We start from the raw sequence: 27,873 nt of genomic DNA on the forward strand, positions 1-27,873 counted from the left end.
GGCAAAGTCAAACAGCATGTCTGAATGTTGCAACTATGCAAATATGTCCTTCAAAGTGACTTTAAAAACAAATGGATCGTTCCTTGTCATCCATGCAGTATCCATTGAGGACACACTGGGTAAAATGCATTCAGACTTTCTAATTTCATAACAACCAGTCTGCTTTTTCTCTTTGTTGGAGGGTGAGTTCAATAGCTAAGAATAAATCAGGCCAAATTTGGACAAAGCCTGATGTGTCTATATATAATTCTGCAAAATGTGGATGGATACACAAGTCAAAAAAAGACAGGAAGCTCTGAAAGAATGCAACCTGAACAGCAAAATTAAAAATCCAAAATGGTACCATCTGTTGCTGATATTTCCAGCAGATCCAAGCAGTCATATTATGCTGGAAAAGGTGCAAAGAAGGCGACCAACAATTGGAACATCTTTCACATGAGGACAAACTGCTTAACTAGAAAACAAGTTTATTAGTCAACAGTGCATAGTGAGAAAGAATTTTCTCATTTCCACAATACTAGAATTCTTTGATGGGCTTGTAGATTCAAGACCCACCACTCAGTATATAATTAACTTACAGATATGGTGTCAAGTGACTTATATAACTTGATGGCAAGATTAGGCAAATTCATAGAGGACAGATCTATACATAATTATGATTCACAGTAACTCAAGGTAACATCTGCAGTAGTGTAGTTTGGGATGCCAGTCATTGGGAAGCAGGCCATTTTCTTCATGAACAGTTTGAGAACTTCCAAGACACATCTTACTGGCAGTTGTTGAAAACAAGATAATGGATTGGATGGAGCTTTAGCTTGATTCAATAGTTCTCTTATATTGTTGCATCAGTAGAAGAGAATTGAAGTTGGAAGGCATTTTGAGCATTTCATCAGTTTCAGCTAAGTAGAACTTTTTTTAAGATGGAAAGAATGTTTGTTCTCTCTGTGTTGCCATAGAGTAGACAGATATGTTCTTAAAGGCCAGTTGAAATAATATTAGAATTGCTATCAAGGTGAAAATTAATTTGACAGCATACCAGATGAGTCCATTCTCGCACTAGTATACCAGAGACAGGTTAGTGTATATTTGCCTGTCACCAAAAATCTGACTTTGTGACATGGCCTTTCATGTATCACCAAACAATGAATGAAAATTTGTCATGCAGCTGTGATAAAATGCATTGAACAGAGAAGGCACTAAAGTGTGATTTATATAAGTCAAATGCAATTATTTACTTCAGCTCAGTCTACTAAATGAGAAGAAAAGGAAAAAGAGACACAATGAAAATAGGCCACAGCAATCGTCTTCCTTGAGATTCCTTGAGATATCTATATGGAGTTTTAAGGTTTCCTGCTCCTATTTTTTTTCCAAATCAAAGTTTCCTTCACTGAAGAAATGTTAGTAATTTTTAGAGGTCATAGCTACATAGAAGGTCTTTGCAATGGTAATCAGCACTCTGACCTGGTTCATCCAATTTTCTTCTTATCTAGGATCATGTAGAGATGCCTTAATATGAACCAAGATGTACATGGATAATGTATGTACTGTCCAGAACCATTTCCTAGTTGCTGCCGTCACTGCCTGTATCTGCAATCTGTGTTGAGCTTGCTGAATACTGGTGTTTCTCCACACTTTGGAAGGATCAGTTCCAGCTGACCTGTACATAAATGCCATCGTGATTATTACCAATAGTTATTTCCTTTGTGATAAAAGTTGGAGAAAATACTGCCATTGTGCAGGAAATGATTTCCAACAGTATCCATTTAATGTATTGTTGAAGGCTTTCACGGCCGGAATCACTGGGGTGCTGTGTGGTTTCCGGGCTGTATGGCCGTGTTCTAGCAGCATTCTCTCTGGACGTTTCGCCTGCATCTGTGGTTGGCATCTTCAGAGGATCTCCTCTGAAGATGCCAACCACAGATGCAGGCGAAACGTCCGGAGAGAATGCTGCTAGAACACGGCCATACAGCCCGGAAACCACACAGCACTCCAGTATCCATTTACATCCTGATTCACACTGAAATGCCTTCAATGACCTCTTATAGAAAGGAAATTTTATCCAGAAGATAAGCAGACTGTCATATATATAAACTATGTTGAAATATTATAATCTTTAGTAATTATGTTATTGATAATGTATCTCTGAAATCATTTTGGGTATCAATAAAAATATCTTAGAAATAAGGGTTTCCTGAAGTGGTGGGAAGTCTTTTAGAGTGGGGAATTAGCAGGAGCAGACTCTTGGCTTAGCTAAAGGCCAGCCAACTTGAGATTGCCTATGTTTATAAGTCAGCTTTCGCTAGAAACTTGCGGGAAAGTGAATAAAGTTTAACAATTTTTATTAAGGGATAAAGGGGGCACACAAGCACACAATAAAAGCAGCAGAACACGCACAATCCTAGGATACAGACAGTTTTGAGGGGATAGGTCTGGAATAGATGAGGAATATATGGGGAGGGGCAATCAAAGTTATAGTCACCTGTTCTTGGAACAGAATGTCCAAGGAACAGAACTGAGTGGCCTGCACTTAGCTCTGGAAGCGCTGTGGAACAGTATCACAGATAGAGAGATGTCCAGAGAGACTGAATACTGTATGTTGGAAGAGTGGGCTTCTTATAGGGAAAAACAGACCCTCGGGTTATGCAGAGAGATTTCCCTAGACAAAGAGATTTCCTGCCTTTCCTGGGAAACACAAGAGACAGACATCAACTTAATGATTGGGTAGTTGGTCTAATGGTTTGAGACAGTAGCCTGAGGTTTCAGGCTTGGGAGTGTCTCCAGGGGGAAAGCTCACTGATGAAATTATAGCTGTAAAACAATGATAGTGCAAAATAAGGTGGTCATTAAAGGTATTAGAGGAAGAAACATTATTTAGTACCACACTGTGCAGGTAAGCACTTTAACACATCCACTGTCTTCACCAGAGTGTATGGTCCAGGGCTGGAGATGGAATTTCTCTCCAGGGCAAGGTCTTTGTGTTGACTTAATCCTTTAAGGAAGCATTGTGCAAATTGCTTTGGAGGGAGACAAGTCCAGACATAGACCTTGGATGCACTGAGCCAGTGCAAGGAATGGGCACGCCATTTTGGCACTGCACTGCTAGGCACCCCAAGGATTGGCCGAGGAAGTAGAAATGAAGGTGAAGAGGTGAATTCCAAACAGGTTCCCCTTGGTCTGCCATAGGTTTGTTTGGCAACATTTCCCCCAACGAAGGCTGTGATGTCAATCACTGGCTTCATTTGTTGGATCGATGTAGGTGGTAAGGGACCACCAGGGGTATGTAGCAATTTGGAGAGAACCCCAGCCGATTTTGCCTAACTGTGGGAGAGAAATGCTAAATTCTGTTTCTTGGACCAAGGATAGCTGGTGCAAGTAGAGGGCCCCATTTGGAAAGGGCCTTCTCAGTCATGGCCCTGAAACTCTAGAACTCTCTCACCTCAATGGAGTATTCAGATCTTTACAACTGCAATCCAATGTTGAATCATGTCTCAATTTGAAATACAGTAAAATATGTAAATGCAAACAAAATTATTTCTCATGTTATGTGTGACAGGGATGTCCTCCAACCCAAACATTTAACCCATCTTGCCATCGTCAGCATTTCTGTGCTCACTACTTCAGGTTTCCACCAACATTTCATAATTTCTCTGGCTTAGGGATGGCTTTTGGATTTGTGTGGGACTTGTTTACCTGAGTTATGAAGTTATCTGGGCTGTACTTATACCCACTAGAAATGAGACCAGTCAGACTGTGATAGGGAAAGGCTAAGTCTCTCTCCGCCCCCCCCCCCCCCACATACACACACAAACACATACTCCCAAGGATAGGCAGTTATCTCGTTTTGCAGGCTGTGGCCCAGGGAGAGGTGGGGGGAGGGATGATTTGTGTACCATGTGACAGATAGGAAGTGCTAACTAGCCTGCTTACACTGCTGGGCAGAGTGGAACGTGGTTTCATTAGCTAAGAAGTTACACAGATAGGGAGCATAGTGGCAGATGTCCAGGCTCCCACCCCTGATAAGCAGCACCCTGATTTTTGTAGATTTGAGAAGTTAAGGCTTCAAACCCTCCCCCCACCCAACTCCCCTCCACTAGCATACAGGCAACCAAGTCAGAAGTTTATGAGAGGTCAGCAGTGAAGCAAGATTAGATTGTATCTTGTCTGTGAGAAAATGCCTGCTGATTCTTGATTTTGAATCACCATATCCTTTCATCCTTAGAGGTGCAACAAATAAATCCACTGGACAGATTAGAAAATTCACTTTGTAGAGCAAAGTACAAAAATGGTGAATTCTTAATACTTAGCTATGGTGCTTTGCATGTCTAAAGGTAACACAGGCAAGGCAGAGCTCAGAACTTCATCTAAACTGCTGCAGAGCCGTGCAAAACAGTCATGCATGCTTGGCTTGTTTGCCAGCACAAGTTCCAAAAGAGTTGGAGGTCACTGGGGCACAAACTAAGCATGCATAACAAGTTGGTGTGGGGTTACAGTTACAGCACAATTTTACCACGTTCCAAGCCTGTGCAGAGAGAAGATCTTTATCTTGTCAGCCTCATGTTTAAATAGGGTCTTGACTGATTATCCATTAGATGAATAACAAATAGTCATATATATTAGATTTTTTTACATGATAAAGAATGCCATTTTTCTGAGCTTCAGAAATAGCTGGCTTGGTTATGTTATGCTGAAGCAGCAACAAGGGAACGCACAGGGCCAATGGAAAATCCTAGGAACAAGGCGAGTTGAGTGGCCACAGTAGGAGTTGCTGGACTTGAACCAGGTGATGGTGAGAGGCACCCCACTATCTGTTCCCCCTTGTGAGGTCTGAGCCCACTGCCAACACTATCAGGGCTCTACTTGGGTTGCCCCTGTTCACTAGTGGCCCTTCAGGACGCTGCTTACTTAAGTTAAAGGGCCAATCAGTCCCGATCCGCAATCCTTGACCACGTAGACCTATCACACTTATTGCTCACTGCCACTGGCCATTTTTAAGTCAATTGTGATTTTTTGGGGGGGTAAAATTTCTGCATTCTTTCCACTTCTTTCTACAAGTTAACGACACCCCTGCTATTCTTTGTGTGCTGGGGTGCAAGATAGGTAAGTTGAGATCTTCAGGTCTTGCCCAGGATTCTTGATTCTCTTTTTTCTTACTTTCATGCTGCAGTTGACTTTTTGATGTGTTAAAAAAGAGAGGTTAAACTGAGTTAAATGTTTGCCATTACCAGAGAAGTGATTATGTAAAAGATCCTTTTAATAAAGCTGTTGGCAAAAATGAATGAAAAGTGTAACACTTAAAAGCACTGTGTGAAGTTAACAATGTTATATGTATGGGTTACTAATAGAACAGATTGTAGCAGGAAGGCTGTGTGAGTGTTGAATTCCTAGTTCCTTATCTGAATTAGTTTGTGGATTGAATTTATAAAACTTCTTTCTCAGATGTGTTCCCCCCTTTGGTAGAAAGTCCCCCACAAACAGAAGAATCAGCACAATAAGCAATGAGCAAGTAGAAGCTTTCTCCATGCTTTACTAATTTTCTATGAGCTTTTGTTTTTGTGGAAAAGAATATTAAAAGATTCTATCACCTCAGGGCTCTTCTGCATTACTTTCTGCAATCCACTGAACACACAGCAGAGAACCCTGGCTTTTTAATAATAACTGTAAACAAGTATAAATATGTATTTAAATCATATGTAAGTGCAGTGAATACAGAAAAGCCAGCAAATTATCCCACGGGTGTATTTTGGGAAGGGGTGGGGGGAGAATCGGACAGATGAGGGGGTCATTTTGTAGTAACAGAAGTAAAATATAGTCCAGAAGTCCTTGAGGCTGACCAAAGTTTTCTGGTTTTAACATGGGCCGGGCGAGACATAACAAACCCCAAGATAATTAAAGAACCCAGAAGAGAAAGACTTAATATACACCCGTTTGTTTCTGTCTGACAGATAATTTCTCTAAGGAAAGGAGATTAGAATACCAGGTGTAAGCTGTTGGCTTTTTGTAACAAGGTCTGACATAATGTTTAAGGGAGTTTATGAATTTTGCTGAAGGTGTATTAAAAGTTTGTTTAAATAGGTTATATATTAGGATTAAAACGGTTTTAGCGAATAGCTATTCTATGTATGGTTTGATAAATGGGATTTATATTATATATTCTTGATTTTGAATGAGAGAGAGCTATGTTCTTTGTGTCTTTGAAAGTTGATAACACAGTGTTGCCCAGGAGAATTGGGAACCTGCCTGAGGACTCCTTGAAGACTCCCAAAACTTCGAAGTACCACTGAGATTTAGCGGCACTCCCTAAAAACAATATATTATATAAGGTTGGGATGGCCAGAATGGAAGAGAACTCTTAGAATGGTTAATTGGAAGAGCTATATTGAAGTGTAAAGTTTTGTCATGATGTATGTGAGATTTATGGTTTTGTTTTGAACAGAGATGTATTCTTAGCTCTTTCTTATAAAAAAAGGGCTAACTTTCTTTGTCAGATCAGTCCTCTCCTGTTTGCCAGCAGAATCTCTGACGGTTTGAATAAAATTTATTAACTCAGCCTCTTGTCTCCTGGCATTTCTCCCACCTTCCCCTGCCAGGAGTGAAAAGGTAGCTTGCCCAAGTTGCTTTTAGAGCAAGAGTTTGACCTAGGTGCCATTTGCCTGGGCCATGTGGGGGTGCATTGGGCAATGCTTCTCAATGTGTGGTAGTCCTGTCCTCCATGGTCCCAATGCTTTTCAATGGGAGTCCTCCGGGTGGCTAAGGCCGTTTCCGCATGGCCATGCTGCAGGGGTGCGTCAGCGTAAACGACGCCGATGCACCCCCCCAGGACCGTTCGCATGGACGGTCCTGGTAGGGGTGGGGAAGACGGCGCAACCTGCGCAGAGGCTGCGCTGACCCCCGAGCGCCTTACCATCCCTCCAACCTACCACCGCATCGCCCAGGCCAGGGGACATGCCCCCCTGCCCTGTGCAACAGCTCTGGAGTCGCAGGGCAGGGGGAGGGGGTGTCCCCTGGCCTGGGCGATGTGCCGGAAGGTCGGAGGGACGGTAAGGCGTTCGGGAAGGGGGGGAAATGGCGCCTTCCAGCTGCTGCCGTTTGCACGGCAGCGGTTGGAAGCTGCTGTTTCCGAAAAACCTCGCTCAGGGAGTGAGGTTTGGAAACAGCAGCTTCATGCCGCTCGATGCACCAGCGGTGGCTGTGCGAACCCCTCCCCAGGGACGCTGTTTTTAGCATCCCTGGGACGCTGTATTCCGCCTGTGCGGAAACAGCCTAAGATTCTCTTATGCATGTCTGTGTATCTTCAAAGACAGCCCCTCCGAAATAAAAAGGGAAACTATATATCAGCTGAGTTCAACTATGTACTTTTTGGGCTGAAAAGGAGCCCAGGATCAGAGCCTGCAGCAAAAGACAGCAGGGAGAATCCCTTCAGGTGAACACAAAATGTCAGGCGCATGCTGAGGGCGAATCTGACCAGAGAGCAAAATGGTCGGTGGGAAAAATAAGATGCTTCCTGAGCAATTCATTCCTCACAGCTTTTCTTGAGCTAAAATAAGATGCCCTGAGGACAACTTGGGAAGAAAGCTGTGTGGAGTTCCCTCCCAGGATGCCTTTTTAAGCATCCCCAGGACATCTCATTTAAGCTGTGTGGAATAGGCCATATTTCTGTATGTTCCAGAAAAGGTTTTTGTTTCCCTTTACTTCCTCAACACTTTTCTCCAGTGTCGGATGGTTAATAAAATACATAGAACCTGAAATGTCACTGTAAGGAAGCAGCAGCATAGTTGTGTGTCTCACTGAGTGAGAGGAAAGTTCACTGTTCTTGAAACCAAGTAGTCAATTCGTCATAGGCATGGGTGCAGTGAGGAAGTAGAATATCCCCCCTTTGACATCCATTTAAAGGAACCTAACAATTGGCCATTCCACTCCATGCATCCAGCTAGTAATGACTGTTCTCAGGTGGTGTTTTTTTTCATTCTTGAAAGCCGCAGGCCATATTGATAAAACGTTCAGCAGCTGTTGACTAGACCTCAGAGGCTCCTTCCTCAGTATTGAAGCTTTTTTCAGGGGAAATCTGTCAACGCTGCTGCTGCTTCCTCCACAAGGTCAAGGCAAGTAAGTGGCAGCTTTATGAGAGTGTTCCAGAGACTTGCCAGCTGTTTCTCCCACCTTCATTCTCACCTAGTTCTCTTAATTAAGAAGCAGAAATGCAAAGGCTTCCTCTCGCTTCCTCTCTCTTTAAAAAGTCTGTCACACAAGAAGGAGGAGATTTAGCGCAAGTTAAAATGAAGGACAACCCAAAAAGTTTGATCAAGTTGGGTGTAGATTCAGGCTAGAAGGAGTAAGCAAGGCTGACAGAGTTTGCTAATCTTCCCTCCTGCCCTCTAGCTGCAGTCTGAAAAGGTTGCGATCTGAAAGGGCTGGATCTGTAAGTTTGTGTGGTAGCTACGTTGTCATCCAGTTTTGCTGGTAAAACTTGCGCCAATTTTTAGAAGAAGAGTTGGTTTTTAAACCCCACCTTTCCCTCTTGTGAGGAGTCTCAAAGTGGCTTATGATCTCTTTCCCTTCCCCTTCTCACAACCGGCACCTTGTGAAGTAGGTGGGGCTGAGAGAGACATAACTGGCCCAGTATCATCCAGCAGGCTTCACGTGTAGGAGTGGGGAATAAAAACCTGCTTCTCCAGATTAAAATCCACTGCTCTTAACCACTACATCACACTGGCTCTTTATTTTTGCATGATACAAGGAAGTACTGTGCTTCCTGCTAGGATTCTCTGGAAAAGCCTGGGCATGGGTGACAATTGCTTCATTGAGGCATGACCGAGAAGAAAAGGTAACATTCCCTGAATACAAGTAACAGGTGCAAGGATGACTTACACTGCAATCTCATCCAGCCATGTAATTTGCTCCTCTTCTAGAATGTCTTTGGGAAAAGACCAGCTTATGGTCCATATCACTTGTAGGGATCAGCACACTGTGTCTCTTCAAGCATGATCCACGTGGACCTGCTGTTACAATGTATGAGCCAGTGGTGGGATTCAGCAGGTTCGCACCATTTCGGCAGAACTGGTTATTAAAATGGTGCTTGTAAACAACCAGTTTTTAAATTATTTGAATCCCTCCACTGGAACTGTTTGTTAAATTATTTGAATCCCACCATTTGTTGGTAGAGTTCTGAACAGCTAACGCAGAGGTCTTCAAACTATGGCCCTCCAGATGTTCATGGACTACAATTCCCATCAGCCCCTGCCAGCATGGCCAAGTGATAGGGCTCATGGGAATTATAGTCTATGAACAGCTGGAGGGCCAGAGTTTGAAGATCTTGAGCTGCTAACGCATGATGCAGCCATGTTCCGTGCTAGCTGTTCAGGCTGATAAAGTTCCTAACAGCTGAGGCATGGCTAAGCCCTTAGCAACATTTTAAATGGGTTGAAGGTACATTTCTTTCAGAAACATCTAACACAAGGATTCATTTTTTCCCCTCTCTCTCTCTCTCTTTAGGTCCCATTAGCAGTATTTTAGTGAACCGGTACGGTAGCCGACCAGTGGTCATATTCGGCGGGCTGCTATGTGGTATAGGGATGATCTCAGCTGCCTTCTGCACAAGCATTTTTCAGCTGTACATTTGTGCTGGATTCATCACAGGTAATAGTAAAGCCATTCTTTCTGCGCATTGCAAGAGATCTAATGCAGCAAATGCCTAGAGATGATTCTTTAGTTTCATGTACAGGTTATTGGGCTCTTAGACTTCCGCCAGGGGCAAAGGATCCCCCTGCTTTGAGGCCCCTCCCTTAGAGCTGTTCACCTGACCAGTGGTGGTCGTAGGGACTTGCCTGCAGCAAACTGAGGCCTAGGCCTCTGTTGCCAGTGTATCAACATCACATCTGGCACTCACCAGAAATGACATCATCATGTCAACAGTCTGGTATTTGAGCAAACATTCCATGGTAAAAATGACTTCTACCATTGCATTTTTGTCCAAATATCAGACTGTCCATTCATCACCAGTGGCATGATGATTGAAAGTGAGCACCAGAAGCTAAGTTGATGTATCACCTGTGGTGGTGGTGGCTTAGGCCTAAGTTTGCTACCACTAAGTCCACTCCCCTTCATTCCCCATTGGTTACCAAGGGGTACCTGGCAACCATAACAGGTCATATACTGCCATATATTTCATCTCACTCATCCATAATCCCCAGAAACTGGGTTTCCTAATGACCTGCAGTCTAACGTGGGTGTGAATTGCTTCTGCCTCAATGGAGGCAGCACAGGCCTGGTTTATGGTTGCTCATACTACGAAGCAGCAGCAATAAGGCTTAGCAAGGTTCCCCCAAGTTGCTAGATGCCATAAGCATTGGAGCAGTAGCCAGGGCGTGAGATAGGCAAATTGAGGAAAAGACCTCTCAGAAACAGTTTCATCAGGACACCTGAGGCAAAGCCAGTAGCCCAAGAAAAAGAGATAGGCTGTTTGGTTCAAGGAGGCTCATGAAAAGGAGATTATAGTTTTTATTTGAGTCTATTACTGTTTTAATTGAATGTTTGTAAGATGCCTTGAGCCTATTTTGAGAAAAGCTGTGGGAGCTAACCTATTCTAGTGAAGTTATTTATTGGTTTAAACCAGATATGATCATATATGGTTTGAACTAATAAATAACGTCAGTAGAATAGTTTAACTTCCCCAGCAAGTTCTGTCTAGGAGTGTGAGGGACAGGGTCTTTTCTGTGGTGATGCTGCCAGCCAGCAACTCTATGATTCTCAGCAGCAGGCTAAAACATTTGCATTCCCCCAGGCCATTTCACTCTTTAGCCTTCTGTCTATTTTTAGTTCTGCAGCCTTTAATTGCTGGTTAATTGGTATGTATCAGAGTTCACTTTTCTGTTCCTTTTTTCTGCAGATGTTTTATGAGTCGCAACTCATGTCTAATTGCTTTCATTACAACCTGTCAAATTGTTTTATGCAGCCAACAGCCTTGAGCGCTAATTTAGATGAAAACATGTTGTAGACAGTTTAATAAGTAAACCACCACTAGTAAACAGAGATGATTCTTTTTCAAAACCGGATATGGACTTACAGGACCAAGAGTGGGTTCCATGCTGGTTGTCTGAACTACCCCTTAATTCCGGGGTACCAAAATGGCATTGAAGAACACCAATATTTGTTATCATTAGAATGGACCATGGCAACTATTCCTTGATTAGAGTTGTGCCTCCTCATTCCTGGGGAGGGAGGGAGACATGCGGCACTTAACCTTACGAATATGCCCTTTACCAAGACTCAGTACTGTCTGCAGTGGTTCTTTGGGATCTCAGGCAGAGAATTTTTTCCCCCCCAGGTTTTGATACCTGACATTTTTTAACAGGAGATTGGAGCAACAGATTTTGCCTTGCAAAAATTATGCTTGACCACTGTTGCATAATTCTCCCACTGCCCCCTGCACACATAAACATGGATATTCATGAACACTCCAAATCCTGCTTCTTCTGAATGTGTAGATCATAGGTGTCAAACTCGCACCCCTCCAGATGTCATGGACTACAGTTCCCATCATCCCCTGTCAGCATGATACGGGCAGGGGAAGATGGAAACTGTAGTCCATAACATCTGGAGGGCTGCGAGCTTGACACCTGTGGTGTAGATAGATTGCTAGATAGAGCTAGATCAGGGGTAGGGAACCTTTAACACTCAAAGAGCCATTTGGACCCGTTTTCCATGGGAAAAGAAAACACTTGGAGCTGCAAATAATTTTTGACATTTAAAATAAAGATAACACTGTATATATTGGGTTTTTTTAACCTTTTACTCCGCTCATTCTGAGAAGCGCATGGATCCGTCCGCCTTGCTGCCTGCAGGGCGGGCAAGGATGGGGCCAGCGGCTCGGCCTCACCGTCCGCTGGGAAAGCACCCGCCCCGCTCCAACAGGGCAGGCGAGAGGGGAAGCCCGCAGTGCGGCCCAGCTGGCTGCGGGCAGTTGGTGCGCCCGCCCTGCTGCCTGCAGGGCGGGCAAGGATGGGGTCAGCGGCTCGGCTCGTGGAGCCACAGTGCAAGGGCAGAAGAGCCACATGCGGCTCTCGAGCCACAGGTTCCCTACCCCTGAGCTAGATAGAGCTAGAAGAAATGCAGCCAGGATGGTGTTTTTTTCTAATTTGTCAGAGCAGGCAGATGTTGACCTACCTGTCCCACCCTGACCTAACCACAGTGATCCATGTGATAATCACATCCACATTGGACTATTGTAAATCGATTTATGCAGGGCTACCCTTGACATTGTTCTGGAGACTTCAAGTGTCCCAGAATGCAGTGGGACCCTGTGAAGAGGACATGTACGCCCAGTGCTCCAGCAGCTGCACTGGCTCTAGGTTGAATACTGGATCAGATCTAAGGTTTGAGTGTTGACCTTTAAAGTTCTAAATGGATCAGAATCTATGAGTGCATGCCCTGGCTGCCCCACTCTAGATATGCCGCTGATCAGAGCATCATCAGATTCTAGTGTTAACAAGCTCTACTTGGATGTAATGAGAATTAGAACAAATTGGACTGCAATGCTAAATGAAAAATGTCTAAACTTGTCACAAAGCCGTTATATACAAACAAGAATGCTGGACAACTGGGTCTTAGGGCAATGCTGCCAGGGCTGTTGTATAACATATCCAAGAGATTGTAATTGGCTCTGATAGAACAAGGAAAGAAAGGAGATGCACTTACCAAAAGAGGGGAGAGTGTTTGATTTGCAGGTCAAAATACATTAACGTAATAAATCCCAATATTTCTGACAGCCCATATCGCCTTTTTTGGGAGCAAGGGGTGGTGTAAACGGTTCTCAATCTGAGACTGTCTCTTTCTCCTTCTGACACCTCTCAGTCACTTACCACCTGTTATCTCTTAGCTGTGAACTGCCAGAAGTTTGACAAAATCTGTAACTTTGTGGTGTGATTGGTTCCTTTCTTTCTCCTCCCACCTGTTATTTCTGAAATAAGGGTTGAAAACTAGAGTAAGGATGGTGCCCCTGCAGACATCTCTTGAACTTAATATATTGCACAGTCCTGGGATTAATCTTCCAGAATGTGAAATACACTGATAATAACTAGTGGTACATCTGCATTAGCTAAACCACCTTTGTTAATTTGTCTGGATTGGAGGGGACTGTAGAATCTAGGGTCATTTCCCCACTTCTAAAATGGAGGGCGATGCGCACCGGTTTCGTTTGCTTCTTGACCTTTTGAGCGTGGGTCCATTGTCCCTACCACAGCTTCTGCCCCCTTGTCCAACGAATGCAACAGCAGCCACGCAGGACTCCCCACGATCCGCTCAGGGGCTGTCCTGATTGGCTGCTGCTTTGTGCTGGGGCGGGATTTTTTTTTTTATTTTAAAAAGGACAAATCAATGTCTCCATGCTTTTTTAAAAAAAGGAAATGTGTTTGAGTGGCAAACCCAGCTTTCTTGCCATGTACTGTACGTAACACCTCTGAGGCCACTGTGGGAAGGGGCTGTGGCTCACTGGTAAAGCATCTGCTTTGCATGCAGAATGTCCCAGGTTTATTCCTTAGCATCTCCAGTTAAAGGATCTCGCGGAAGGTGACGTGAGACCCTGAGACCCTAGAGAGTCACTGACTGATGGCGAAGTGTTAGGCAGATGCATATGTTCACGAGGTCTTCTTAACGCATTCTAAGTGCCATACCTGAGTATCCCTGGGATAACCACAGAACTTAGATTTTACTTTGCTTCTGGCACACAAGTGGTCCCTGCTTGTTTTATAGTGCAAATCCTCAGCATTATTCCCAAGAAGCAGGATTCAAAAACTCATCAGACTTATTTAACATCAGTCTGGCTAACATGACAGAAGGCCATTGCTTTCACATCCTGCACGTGAGCTCCCAAAGGCACCTGATGGACCACTGCGAGTAGCAGAGTGCTGGACTAGATGGACTCTGGTCTGATCCAGCAGGCTAGTTCTTATGTTCTTATGTTCGTATGGTCAGAATCAGAATGTATGAGTTAGTTCTCTGATTGGCTGAACACTCACATGTAAAGATGGGATAATTCCTTCGCTGTTAAGCAACAGTGCCCCCTAAGTCCACAGTTACACTCTTCTAAGCCCAATGGCTTCACTAGATTCAGAAGGGTATGATTTTTGCTTCGGAATAGATGGGAAAACCCTGAACTCCCAGGCTCAAGTCTCAACACATACTAGCTCTCATAAATTATCTGTGGCTCAAGTGAAAAATCCTTGCTTTCACATTTAGTCTAGATTTAGCCATACATTTATTCATCTTGTGTATAAGATTTATACACTTCTAAGCTTCTCTAGAGTTACAGCTCTTTTCATTGAGAGACTTGCAGCTGTATTACTCAAGGAAAATCCTGCTTCCCTGATGAAATCACTGGCAAATCATCGTCAAAACTGAGTGCTGAATAATCAAATCCTGAATCTCATTTTGAAGCAGAGGAATATCTACGCTGACTTGGTTCCCCCCCCTTTTTATAATCAAAACAGAAAATCTTCCAGCTGTATTTCTGCCCCCCGCCCCCCCCGCAAACCAAGACAGGCAATAGTCATAAGGATACCTTTGTTTGTATATGGTAGCCATGTCATACTCTTTCCCCAGAAAGATCACAGGAGATTTGTGAATTAATCTGCCACGTGCTGGACTGCCTCTGTTTTAAAAGGCTCCACTAGGGTCCTAGTGCTTACTTACTTCTGTCCCGAAGGCACTAGGACTCAAGCAAAGCATTCTAGAACTGTGGTGGCGAATCTTTGGCACTCCAGATGTTATGGACTACAATTCCCATCAGCCCCTGCCAGCATGGCCAATTGGCTATGCTGGCAGAACTGATGGGAATTGTAGTCCATAACATCTGGAGTGCCAAAGGTTGGCCACCACTGTTCTAGAACAAAAACAGTCCAGGACAGATTGAGTCACAAATCTCCTGAGATTAAGAACATAAGAACAAGCCAGCTGGATCAGACCAGAGTCCATCTAGTTCAGCTCTCTGCTACTCGCAGTGGCCCACCAGGTGCCTTTGGGAGCTCACATGCAGGATGTGAAAGCAATGGCCTTCTGCAGCTGTTGCTCCCGAGCACCTGGTCTGTTAAGGCATTTGCAATCTCAGATCAAAGAGGATCAAGATTGGTAGCCATAAATCGACTTCTCCTCCATAAATCTGTCCAAGCCCCTTTTAAAGCTACCCAGGTTAGTGGCCATCACCACCTCCCATGGCAGCATATTCCAAACACCAATCACACGTTGCGTGAAGAAGTGTTTCCTTTTATTAGTCCTAATTCTTCCCCCCCAGCATTTTCAATGAATGCCCCCTGGTTCTAGTATTTGTGGAGAAAGAGAGAAAAATTTCTCTCTCAATCAACATTTTCTACCCTATGCATAATTCTTATAGACTTCAACTCATATCCCCTCAGTCAGCCTCTCTCTCCAAATCTAAAGAGTCCCAAATCGCTTTCGCAGCCCCTCCTTCTTCCTCATAGGGAAGCGTGCTCCAGTCCCTCAATCTCATCCTTGTTGTCCCTTCTCTGCATCTTTTCTCCTATCTCCTCAATATCCTTTTTGAGATGCGGTGACCAGAACTGGACACAGTACTCCCAAGTGCGGTCGCACCACTGCTTTATATAAGGGCATGACAATCTTTGCAGTTTTATTCTCAATTCCTTTCCTAATGATCACCAGCATAGAGTTTGCCTTTTTCACAGCTGCCATACATTGAGTTGACATTCCCATGGAACTATCAACTAAGACGCCCAAATCCCTTTCCTGGTCTGTGACTGATAGCACTGACCCTTGTAGCATGTATGTGAAGTTTGGATTTTTTGCCCCTATGTGCATCACTTTGCATTTTGCTACATTGAACTGCTTTTTCCCATTTCTGAGCCCACTCACCTAATTTATCAAGGTCCGCTTGGAGCTCTTCACAATCCTTTGTGGTTCTCACCACACTACATAGTTTGGTATCATCTGCAAACTTGGCCACCATGCTACCCACTCCTACTTCCAGGTCATTTATGAATAGGTTAAAGAGCACTGGTCCCAAAATGGGATCCTTGGGGACACCTCACTCCCTACATCTCTCCATTGTGAGAATCTTCCCATTTACACCCACTCTTGTTGCTTCCTTATGTTTCTCAACCACAGTTTTTAATCCATAGGAGGACTTCCCCTCTTATTCCTTGATTGCTGAGTTTTCTGCAACAGCTCTCTGGTGATAGAACTTCTGTCAAAAGCCTTTTGGAAACTAAGTAGACAATGTCCACTGGTTCCCCCTTATCCACATGCCTTGCTCTTACACCTCTCAAAGAACTCTAGTAGTAAGCTCTTGTAAGAGACAGGATTTGCCTCCTGCAAAAGTTTCATGCTGACTCTTTTCTCATAGCAGGTCTTGCTTTTCTAAGCATGTTTTATAATTTTATCTTTAATGATAGATTCTACTAATTCTACTAGGAACAGATGTCAAACTGACTGGCCTGTAATTTCCCTGGTCCCCCCTAGAACTCCTTTCTTTAAAATTGGTGTGACATTGGCCATCTCTCCAGTCTCTTCAGGATAGAGCCTGATTTCTAGGATAAGCTGCCATATTAAAGTGGAGAAGATTCAGCAAATCATGCTTGAGCCTTTTAAGAACCATTGGGATGGAATGCAATCTGCCAATGGGGATTTGGTAGCATTTAGTTTATCAATGGCTGCCAGAATCTTCTTCCTTTGTCTACTTCACTATCTTCGCTTAGTTCCCTGGATTCCGCCTCCCAAGAAGCATGGTCTCAGGTGCAAGCACTTTTTCTCACCTCCTCTTTGGTGAAGCGATGTAGATGCAAAGAATTCATTCAGCTTCTCTGCAATCTCCCTGTCATCTTTAGCACACCCCTTTGTTCCTATTGTCAGTGTAACGGGCCTATCAGCTTCCCTAGCTGGCTTTCCTACTCTTTGATGTACTTTGAAGAAACTGTTTGTTGCTGGTCTTGGATGTTTCGTGAGCCATGCCTCCCTCATAACTTTTTTGCCTCCCTTACAGCTAACTTGCTTCTCTTTTGCCACCATTTGTAGTTCCTCTCATATTCCTTCTTCATCAGTCAAACTGGACTTCCATTTTCTAAAAGACATTTTCTTTTTTCTGATAATTTCCTCAACCTCTCTTGTTAACCATGGTGGCTTTCTTTTGGACTGGGTGCTGCCTTTCCTAACCTGAGGAACACACATTCCAGCTGAGCTTTTAAGACTGTGTTTTTAAATAACCTCCAAGCATCTTGGACAGTTTTGACTCTCTTGATTTTCCCTTTCAGCTTCCTGCACACTATCCCCCTCATCTTTGAGAAATTTCCCTTTCTGAAGGCGAATGTAACTACATTAGTAGTTGTCACTTTGTTCGTGAGCATCGCGGAGATACCTGAATCTGGACAGCATTTCAGTGGTGCAGCTGTCTCCCTTTATGGGCTCAACAACACTGACTTCCTGCACCAGGTCCTGGGTCCCACATAGAATTAGATCTAGGATCACCTCTCCCCTGGTTGGTTCCATAACCATCTGTTCTAAGCCACAGTCATTTAGCATATCCAGGAATGCTCTCTCCTTACCTGATTGTTTGGTGGGACAGAGGTATAGTCTGCTGTAGCCAAAATAATAAGAAAGTTGCTGTTTGACTCATTAATATATTGTGTCATAACCTTTTACGAGCCACCTTTATCATATGCATGTAAATGCAGGGGTAGAGAGCTAATTTACAGAAGAATGCATTCACTATAAATGATAGTGGGTTATCTAGATATTTCAGCAGTGCTACCCAGCTAACTCTACCATATATGCTGGTTCTGCCACTATTAGTTAACAACTGTATGTTTGGTTGTTGTAGGTTTTCCAAGATGTGTGGCCGTGGTCTGGTAGGCAGACCACGGCCACACAGCCCATGGCCACACAGCCCAGAAAACCCACAACAACCAGTTGAATCTGACCATGAAAGCCTTCAACAGCTGTATGTTTGTTCTACCTACCCAAGTTTTTGCAACTATTCTCCAGGCGAGCCTGATCTCATCAGAGCTCAGAAGTTGCTCCAGGGAGAGGTCCTCTGTGAACATGGTGCCATTTGATCTATACGCACCTCAGATCCCCAGAAACATTCCCTATTCCACCAGCATTGTATTTAAAGCTCTCCTCATCCCCACAGGGGTTCTGGAGAGTGTTCACCGCCCACATATTGCAGAACAGATGTGTGCTGGTTTGTCACTTTCAATAGATGGAATGCCAATTTATTCAGAGTGCTCACCAGGTTGTTCAGGTAGAAAATAAATAGTGTTGGAGCTAACCGGCAACTCTGCCTGACACCCTTGGATGTTTTAATTGGGTCCATAAGGTGCCCCATCCAACTCCATCTGACCCCAAGAGAGTATGCTCATGTATAGCTTGGATAAGGAACAACAGTCAAATAAATATATGGAATGAACCCAAAAGGTATATTTTTGGCTCAGGAATTTTGATATGCACAGTCCTACTAATCAGTTTCAGATCTGCTTAGTTTCAACAAGAGGTCATACTCTGGGCCTCTACCCTGGATGGGGGATTTCATGTATTTCCCAAATAATCACTGATTGCCTCATTCACGCTTGATGCTTTTTAAAGTATAAACTTAACAAGTCTGTGGCAGACATATAAAAAACATAATTCATGAAACAACCCCACGACACTGAATTGTGAATCTGTACAGATAAAGGGAGCTCTGGTGATAAGATGCTGCATTACGCATTTCTTATCTGATTTAACTTTAACGCAACCTCATCACAGTCTGTTTAGCCCTCTTTTGCCTTCTGAATGAATGTAATATTCTCATTTTCTCTCTTCTATAGGACTTGGCCTTGCCCTTAACCTCCAGCCTTCTGTGATCATCATTGGAAAATACTTCTTGAAAAGACGACCAATCGCCAACGGCCTTGCCATGGCAGGAAGTCCTGTCATGCTGTGTACACTTGCCCCTATGAACCAGCTCCTTTTTGAACACTTTGGCTGGAGGGGAAGCTTTCTTATTCTTGGGGCAATTCTCCTGAACTGCTGTGTGGCTGGGGCTCTCTTCAGGCCCATTGGAGCAGCGACAGGCCCTGCCAAGAGCCCAAAAGAGAGGCTGGCTATAGAGACTCTGGAAAAGCAGCCAGAAGTAGGAACAGCTGAACTTCCTGGCCTCAGTGATGAAGAAAGTGAGGACAGAGACTGCTGTGAAAACTTTAACAAGTACCTTGATTTATCCCTTTTCAAGCATAGGGGCTTCCTGATATATCTAGTAGGAAACGTGCTCATGTTTTTGGGATTTTTTGCCCCAATTGTCTTTTTGGCTCCATACGCAAAGCACCTTGGAATTGACGAATATTCCGCGGCCTTCCTGTTATCCATCCTTGCCATTGTTGATATGTTCACTAGACCAACAGCTGGACTCATTGCCAACAGCAAATGGGTGAGGCCAAAGATTCAGTATTTTTTTAGCTTCTCAATCATTTTTAACGGAGTCTGCCATCTCCTGTGCCCTTTGGCAACCACCTACACCGGCCTAGTAGTGTATTCAGTCTTTTTTGGCTTGGCTTTTGGCATGGTTTGTGCAATGCTGTTTGAAACTCTCATGGATCTTGTTGGTGCCAGCCGATTCACAAGTGCCGTTGGACTGGTCACCATAGTAGAATGTTGTACCATACTGCTTGGGCCACCTATCGGAGGTAAGAATGTTTCTGCTTTTCTACTTAATGGGTGTGCAAATATGTCTGGTGGCTAGGGATGCCAGTTTCCTGGTGACGGCTGGAGATCTCCTGGGATTACAACAGCTCTCCAGGATCAGTTTGTTGTGAGAAGTGGCTGCTTTGGCAGGTGGGTTCCCTGACATTATACTCCATTGAAGTCCCTCCACAAACATTGTCCCCCTGAGGCTCCACCCTTCAAATCTACAGCTATTTCCCAACCCAGATGTGGCAACTCTACTGGCAGTGGATTTTTTGGTCCAGATGCCTCTCACTAAGGTTTCTAAATATCACTTAAGATTAACTTTCCGAGAGCTGCACTTCCCAGAGCAAAACAGCAAAAGAATGTCAGCTGTTCTCTTGGGATTAAAAGGGACCCTGTAGAATTCAGAATTGTACTGAATTGTTTGTTTTTTGTTCTTAATAGTAATTAAAATAAATCTTGCAGAAGCTGAAGTGTGAGGTCAAATCAGAGCTCTGTTTTCAAGTTGGGTCAGGTGAACGTTGCTACATTTGCAATGCTAGGTTGCCCAATCTTAGGTATTGCAACATGGAATACCCCTTGCCTGCAAGTTTTTGGTTGCATAATTTAGGATGGGTTTTGGTTGTTTGCTGAACTTTACTCTGTTAATAGAAAAACAACTTAATTGATAGGAGAGGAAAAAGTGCTTCTTCCAACTTCAGGATTTAGTTCCTTTCCTTGACTCAGCAGGCCTAGCCATGGTGATCTGGAAAACAGAACACTAAAATCTGGACTATCTGCCGTTGAACACACTTCAACTGGTGCAGAATGTGGCCTCCCGTTTGCTATCGGTAGTGCATGTCTGTGTGCATGTGATACTTATCTTGAGATCATTGTACTAGCTGTGTATTAGTTCCTGAGGTCAATTCAAGATGCTGGTTTTTTTAATGTTCAATGCCCTTCATGGCCTGGGACCCACCTAAACAACTGCCTCTCTCAGTTTATAGGGGAGGTGTGTTTTTATCAGAGTCCATTCCTGCTTCCATTAATTCTTCTGTTTGTGAGACTTCAGCCACCAGTACATCTTATAGGATTAAAAAAAAATTATGTGGGTACATGCTAGCTAACCCATTTGAAAATTATCATGTAGGCTGTGAAAGCATTTGTGGCCATTTTAAATTTATGTATTTCTTATTAATTTAGTTACTATAGCAATAGAATTTAGAATTTTGAGGCATTCTCTTATATTGAACAGTGCTGGAGAACTGGTCTTGCCCCAAGATCACAAGATCTTAGTTCTAGAACAATTTGCAAGATGGTATGTTTTAATTTTTCTTCATATTAAAGTTGTTTTTAACCATTTCTAATTCTGATAAGCCGTTTCTGTCAAACCATTTCTCATTTTTAAAAACCATTTCTCATTCTTTATTGGTGGATCCAGAAATATTATACTTTCTGCCCCCACTCATCTGGAAATGCAGGTTGAAGAGTGCCAGTTTCTGTTGTCGGTTAGATAGGAAACTTCTCAGGCTTCTCTTTAGCATGTTGTTTTAAATAAACACAAAACCTTCTCAGGGGGAAAGGGGAAGGAAGCTGCCGCAGGTGCTGGAATCCACACATGTTTTTTGTTGTATAATCCCTGTTTTTTGTTCTTCAGAGATATAACTGCTCAATCAAAAGCTCATTATCTTCAGAGAACAGAAAAGCCCTCTGATAGCAAAATCTGCTCTCTACAAGACAACTCCGCAGGAGTTCTGCCAGTTCGACAGAACTTTTGAAAGGGGAAATTAGATGTAATATTCATTTAGCTTTCAGAATAAAAGCCCTTTAACCATTTTGAGGTTCGCATGCCACAGTGAGAGGAGGTTTAATTCAGATTATAGTTCAAGCTAAAACAGTACTCCTTTAGAAGTTGCCGTTCCCATTCCGCTCTGTAACTACCCTTTGTACGGCATGTTGCCAGAGAATTTGCTAGCACTAGAATACTGAAACAGTAGGTTGATTCTCCCAGCAATATGCAAGGATGTTGTAGTTAGGCTGTGTAATTTTTGGTAGTCCAGTCAACAAAAGATAAGACATACGTAACCTGGATAACATTTGCTGGCATTTATTCACCATATCATACCAATGAACCTTAGTATGTTTTCTCACTATTGGGAATGCATAATTACTTGAAGTTCAGATACTACCCAGTTTTATTAACTCCCCCATGACATAAGGAAGCTATTCTGCAGCCCCATCCAGCAGGGGAGTGGAGAAGAGGGCAAGAGGACAGCAGGATGGTCCACTCCGGCGCCACCCCACCCCCTCCAAAGGGCTTTCCCATGGCGTGGGAGGCCAACAAAGTCTTTTTAAACCCTGAAACTCCCCTTTAGGGGAGAATAGAGATATGCCACGAAAATTACGGCATGGCTCTGCCAGCGCCTCTGCTGGCGCAAGGATCCAGTTGGGCCAAGTAAGGTCAGCCCCAATCTCTGGTCCATCCCCGGCCATGCTAGCGCAGCATTTTGCGATGGTGGTCTTGGGTGATGCTGGTGGCTTCCGAGTCAGGCTCCACAGAGCCTCATGGCACCTGGCCTCTGGGGTAAGTACCCGTTCTGCCGGTGCATTCGCCCCTTGCGCTGGCAGGGTGGGCACCCACGCCGGCGCAGGAATGAGTAATGAAATGAATACTGGGGACAGAACACTACAAAAAATTAGGTTGAGATGGAAGTGGAGGGAAACGGTTGCTTCTTATAAGAGAAAATTGCAGATGATTGTCCTGCTAGGTAAGTATTTGACATCTACTACTATAGTACTGTCTGTGTATTCACAAAAAGCAGGCTTGGCCTCAGTCTGGGGCTACTTTTGTGTGTTAAATGCCATTAAGTCATTTCTGACTGATGGAAATCCTATGAATTAATTACCTCCAAAATCTTAAATTCTTGCACCGTTATTGAATGGTAGATGCTTCTGCCTTTTCTCTCCCAGCTCTGAAATAAATGCATGAATGGCTTATTATGGTAGAAGACCCATTTTTTTCCTGAAATAAAATAATTGCTGCAGTTACGTAAGTTAATAGCCAAACATGGCATGTTCAAGACTACAGTATACAGTGTTATCCCTCTCATCGTCCAGATGTACTATTAAATCCAAGGGCTTGGATTTGCAAACCAGCAAAACAGTTGCATTTGGAGCTGATTTGATTTACCTCCATTGAGTATCCTGGGACTCGATTGGCTTCAGATCAGATTCTCCTGAAGGGTGGTTAGTGGGTTGGGTGATATAGCTATTAAAATGCAGCTGTTTGTTGGACAATATTTAGGCTGATCTCCAGCCAGAGAAAGTCATCAGAGAAGGTGAATGAACCAAATGTATCAAATTCCACAGGATTTGTAAAAATGCAAGCCACCATTTTATTGCTCAATCCCTCTTACTTTCAATAGCAATTCACGTCTAGCCTTTTGACACCATCTATAAAAAGAACACCTGCACATTATCTTCCTGTTATGATTACTTTTTCATATAATTTTCAAAACACATACACGTGTGTGTGTGTGTGTGTGTGTGTGTGTGTGTGTGTTAGCCAAGCAGTTGTTTCCCAAGTTTGTATACCATTTTACGAAGCAGATGTGGCTAATTACCAAAGATTAGTAATAAGGTCAGAAAGTGCTGTGTAATAGTTTGCAATATGAGTTGTGCAGCATCCCTTCCTGCATTTTAATAAACACTAAATTGATTGGTTCTTTGGCATTTAATAAGCCACAACTGAGTTTTGCTTTAATGAACTAAGTAAATTGTTCTTGGTATGTTTTATGACTCCGTGTTATCCTCAGAGGGGGGGAAATGGCAAGCCTCTTCTCCTGTTGAATTTCCCAATATTCTACTCATTAAAGCTCTCAGTGAAATGTATTTTGCAGACCTTCAGGTCATCTTGATTAGCAGAAAGTGAGAATTGCAGTAATTAGCCTCTGGTTGATATTCTATTAATAGGGCTATATAAAAATCGTGCATGTAGATGAGGTTGCTCTAGGAACAACAACAGTATTTTTCAGTTGCAGTATGTGAAATGATATCACTCCCTGCCCCCAGTGCAACCTGCTTTCCACAATTTGTATAAAGTTCTTCGTTTATACAAGTAGACGTTAGGATAATTAATCACTGCACACCCAATAGATAGGTCGTTAGAAGCACTGCATCTTGAGGAGAAGGAAATAGTTCTAAAAAGCCAAGCAATACCTCAGAGACACGTAAATTGGAAAGCCATAGCGCGTTCAGAGCAGATTTTAAAAATGCCCAAACGCTGCCTTGATTTCAACCTAGAAGTTTCAAATTTGCCATGACTCGTTCTGCCTTTAGGTTTAAAGAATGTCTTCCTTCTCAAGTCCAGTGCACGTGATTTTGTGTGGATGAGTGGGCTAGGCTCAAAGCCTTGCTGAGCAACCTAAAGCTTCTTCCTCTTTATGAGTGATTCCGCACTGGCAAAACAAAACAGGTTAAGGGGTGTGAAAAAAGCATTATGGAGGAGAGGTTCCCACAGAACTTGCCTACCCAAATCTGTTTTGTTTTGCTGAACCTGTGTTAAATGAAAGTCGCTGAATTAGCAACTTTTTCCTTTAACCCGGATTTCACATGCTTCCTGCTTGCCTGTGCAAATTATGGCAAGCAGGAAGTGTTCTGGTCCCCCCCCCCCCATCCACCATTATGGTGGATTTTGTAGGCAGCCACCATTAGAGTGGATTCTCTAGGTGGCCCCCATTTAGCACTGGTATGTTTGTGTGGTGGGGAGGGGAATTCTCAGGCTGCGGGGATTCTCAGGGAGATTCTTGGATGGGGGATTCTTGGATGCAGGTTTCACAGGGAAACAAAGCGTTCCCTGTGTGAAACATCCCGCATCCTGTTGCCAGGCTCCCAGTGATCCTGGTTGGTCCCTGCACCTGCCGTGCAAACAAGACAGGCAACATGGGTTCATTTAACCTGTTTGTGTTGCCTGTGCTGCAGTGAAACACATAGGTAACACAGCTTATAGACTTAGCTTTTTGAAGTGATTTTATAAGGGTGAAAATGGGGAAAGAAAAATTAGAAACTGAAATTCACATAGCATTTCTAGCGCCATTTTTTTGAGCGTACGCTTACAGTCATTACTCAGGTTTTGCTCCAGAGAAACTCTATGGAGAATAAATTTTAGGTTGGTATTTTAAAATAACACACTCATGGTGCCATTTGAGAATGTGAATTTGTGATTGCAAACCATTAATATGGAAGAGACATTAAATGGTGATGAAGAATTTTTACTGTAGCTGGCAAAACAGCTACATGTTTTTCTTTCCTTATTTAAACAAGTGTACAACACAAGAACTTAGAAAAACTGCTGGTGGTAACACCCTCTTAGAAGCGAGATTTCAACTTTTAAAAAACTTAGAAACTTGGAAAAACTTAGGGAGTAAAGACCTGAAATACTCTAAGAGCTTTTACATAAGAGAAAACCACTATAAGATGTATTGTTGAAGGCTTTCACGGCCGGACTCAACTGGTTGTTGTGGGCTTGCTGGGCTGTGTGGCTGTGGTCTGGTAAATCTTGTTCCTAACGTTTCGGCTGCATCTGTGGCTGGCATCTTCAGAGGTGCATCACAGAGATTCCCTTCTCACTGGACGCAGTGTGTAACACACATCTCTCTGTGATACACCTCTGAAGATGCCAGCCACAGATGCAGGCGAAATGTTAGGAACAAGAAATACCAGGCCATGACCACACAGCTCGGAAAGCCCACAACAACCACTATAAGATGATTTTTGTTGGTATTGTACTCCTCAAAAGATTGGAAAAATAAATACATCTCAAGGGTTTTGTTGGAAATGTGTGAAACATCTGGGGACCTTTTTTCCATCAACGGTGGAGTTGTGTTAAAGCTAAGAAATTTTGGAAAACCATTAATAAAGAAATATTGATAATACTAAATTTGAGAAAAAAACCTGACATGTATCTAGTAGGAATTGTTGATAAAAACATAAAGATAAATCTACACTATTTAGATATTTGTCAACAACAGCTAGGATACTTTGGGCTAAATATTGGAGAGTGAGAAAACTCTTATCAATAACAGAATGGCAACATAAGGTTATAAATATTGTTAGAACAGCCAAACTTTCAAGTTATATAGATTTTAAATTGGACTCTGATTTTAGAGAGGAATGGAGAAACTGGATAACTTACATAAAAATATTAATATAACCATGTAACTATATATGGTATATAATTTTGTATTTGTTTTTTTCTTTTTATTGTTTTGTTTCTTTTAATATTATTATTACTACTATCTATCTTCTCTTTATTTTTCTTATCTTTATTGTTTTGCTGTTATTTATTTTTCTTTCTTGGGGTTTGATTGTTTGTCTTTACATGTATTTATTTTTAAACAATGCCATAGCTGGAAGTGCCTTTAGTTACAATGTAAATATTAGATTGAAACGTCGATATCTGTTTATGCATTGTATTTTGTGAATATTGAAATAAAAAACTTATTGCCAAAAATAAATGACATGATGTCTCAAGTTCTAGTCACAAAACATGTACTTTGGTGCCAAGGTTTGTTTAGTCATGTGACAGACCTCTAATGTCCCACTGCTTCTAAGTGAATTTTCCTCTTTCTCCATTCGTAGGAACCCTTATCGACACTTTCGGGGACTACAAATACATGTTCATTAAATGCGGTGTGGTGATGACCTTGGCTGGGTTGTTCCTGTTCATCATGAATTACTACAATTACAGGATGCTTGCAAAAGAGGAGAAAAGGAAAAAAAATGAAGTAGCCAAAGTCAGAGAATGAGGAGGGCAACACCCAGAACACAGAACTGATACAGGATGGCACTGAACAAGTCCTTCTAAGAGCTGAAGGAAAAATCCCAGTCACACAAATAAGTCCTAAGCCTGCTTTATGAGCCTCTGCCCGAGAAACTGCTCTTTTGTGTTTGTTTCTTAAAGTGACCATAAGTGAATCACATGACATTCCTGTTCTGCCTTTCTATGCTATATTGGACTTTGTGTTTGGTCTAAAAGCCCAGAAGGAAATAACAAGCCTAGTTCTGTGGGAATCCCTGGGAAATATGTGGTGCTTGGCTCTGCACTACTGCAGATCAATCTAAATTGTCTTCTATAAGTTTCTGTCACAGATGAGTACAATGGATACTTTTTCCTCATTTAGACTAGTTCCAGCCTCAAGATGCTTTGAAAGTCATGCAAAAATTGAGGGGAAATCACCATGATTTCCTCAGGACTGGCCTATGTTGGACATTATGCTCTCAGTTCACTGCTTTGGCACATGCATGAAAGAACTTGTTTGGGGTAGAAAAAACTGTCATGTTATGCACGTAAACAAAATGGCTCCTTCTCTTTGTCTGCTGTGTGGACAGGCAGGATACACTGCATCTGCACTTCATCTGGCAGTCTGTCACTTTGAGTGATGTTATAACATGCACACATAGCCAGTGTCAGCATAAGCTGAGGTGGGGAAGCTACTGGGGCCCAGGGCTTCTGGTGGGGCACATTGCTGCCAACCTTTGCCCCACATGCTTGCCCAACAATCTATAAGTGTGCTCTTCTCTTGTCTGCTACCTGCACTCTTTGCCAGCGTGGTGTAGTGGTTAAGAGCAGGTGAATTCTAATCTGGAGAACCGGGTTTGATTCCCCACTCCTCCACCTGAGTGGCAGAGGCTTATCTGGTGAACCAGATGTGTTTCCGCACTGCTACATTCCTGCTGGGTGATTTTGGGCTAGTCAGAGTTCTTTGGAACTCTCTCAGCCCCACCTGCCTCACAAGGTGTCTGTTGTTGGGAGAGGAAGGGAAAGGAGCTTGTAAGCTGCCTTGAGTCGCCTCATAGGAGAGAAAGTGGGATATAAATCCAAACTCTTCTTCTAAATCCTAACATGCACAGCTGTTTGCCATATGTGCATTTGGGAAGTGCATGCTGGTGATGAGGGGCAGTTGGACTTTTAGTAACCACAGCAGTGGCACTGGGAGGGAGGGGCCATGGCTCAGTGGTAGAGCATCTGCTTGGTATGTAGAAGGTCTCAGGTTCAATTACCAACATTTCTAGTGAAAAAAGGTCAATTATTAGGAAATATGAGGTCATGGAAAGTGGCTGCCAGTCTGAATAGCCAATATTGTATTTGATGGACCAGTGGTCTGATTCATGTTCATGTGTTCCAGCCATTCTTCGCCTGGTACTATTGGCAAA

At 43.1% G+C, this 27,873-nt stretch overlaps 1 protein-coding gene across 4 annotated transcripts in view; it reads left to right on the forward strand.

Moving 5' to 3' along the window:
* LOC125430332 (monocarboxylate transporter 2-like) overlaps positions 1–27,326 on the forward strand; it is a 51,389-nt gene extending 24,063 nt beyond the window's left edge. For all 4 annotated transcript variants that reach the window (XM_048492272.1, XM_048492275.1, XM_048492273.1 and 1 more), the window contains 3 exons: positions 9,490–9,633; positions 18,825–19,679; positions 26,299–27,326. In XM_048492272.1, coding sequence (XP_048348229.1) covers positions 9,490–9,633; positions 18,825–19,679; positions 26,299–26,465 — 1,166 coding nt within the window. In that variant the 3' untranslated portion in view covers positions 26,466–27,326. The remainder of the gene's footprint in view (positions 1–9,489; positions 9,634–18,824; positions 19,680–26,298) is intronic.
* The last annotated feature ends 547 nt before the right edge of the window (positions 27,327–27,873 follow it).

Source organism: Sphaerodactylus townsendi, linkage group LG03, assembly GCF_021028975.2.
Source record: "Sphaerodactylus townsendi isolate TG3544 linkage group LG03, MPM_Stown_v2.3, whole genome shotgun sequence".
NCBI classification, from domain to species: domain Eukaryota; kingdom Metazoa; phylum Chordata; class Lepidosauria; order Squamata; family Sphaerodactylidae; genus Sphaerodactylus; species Sphaerodactylus townsendi.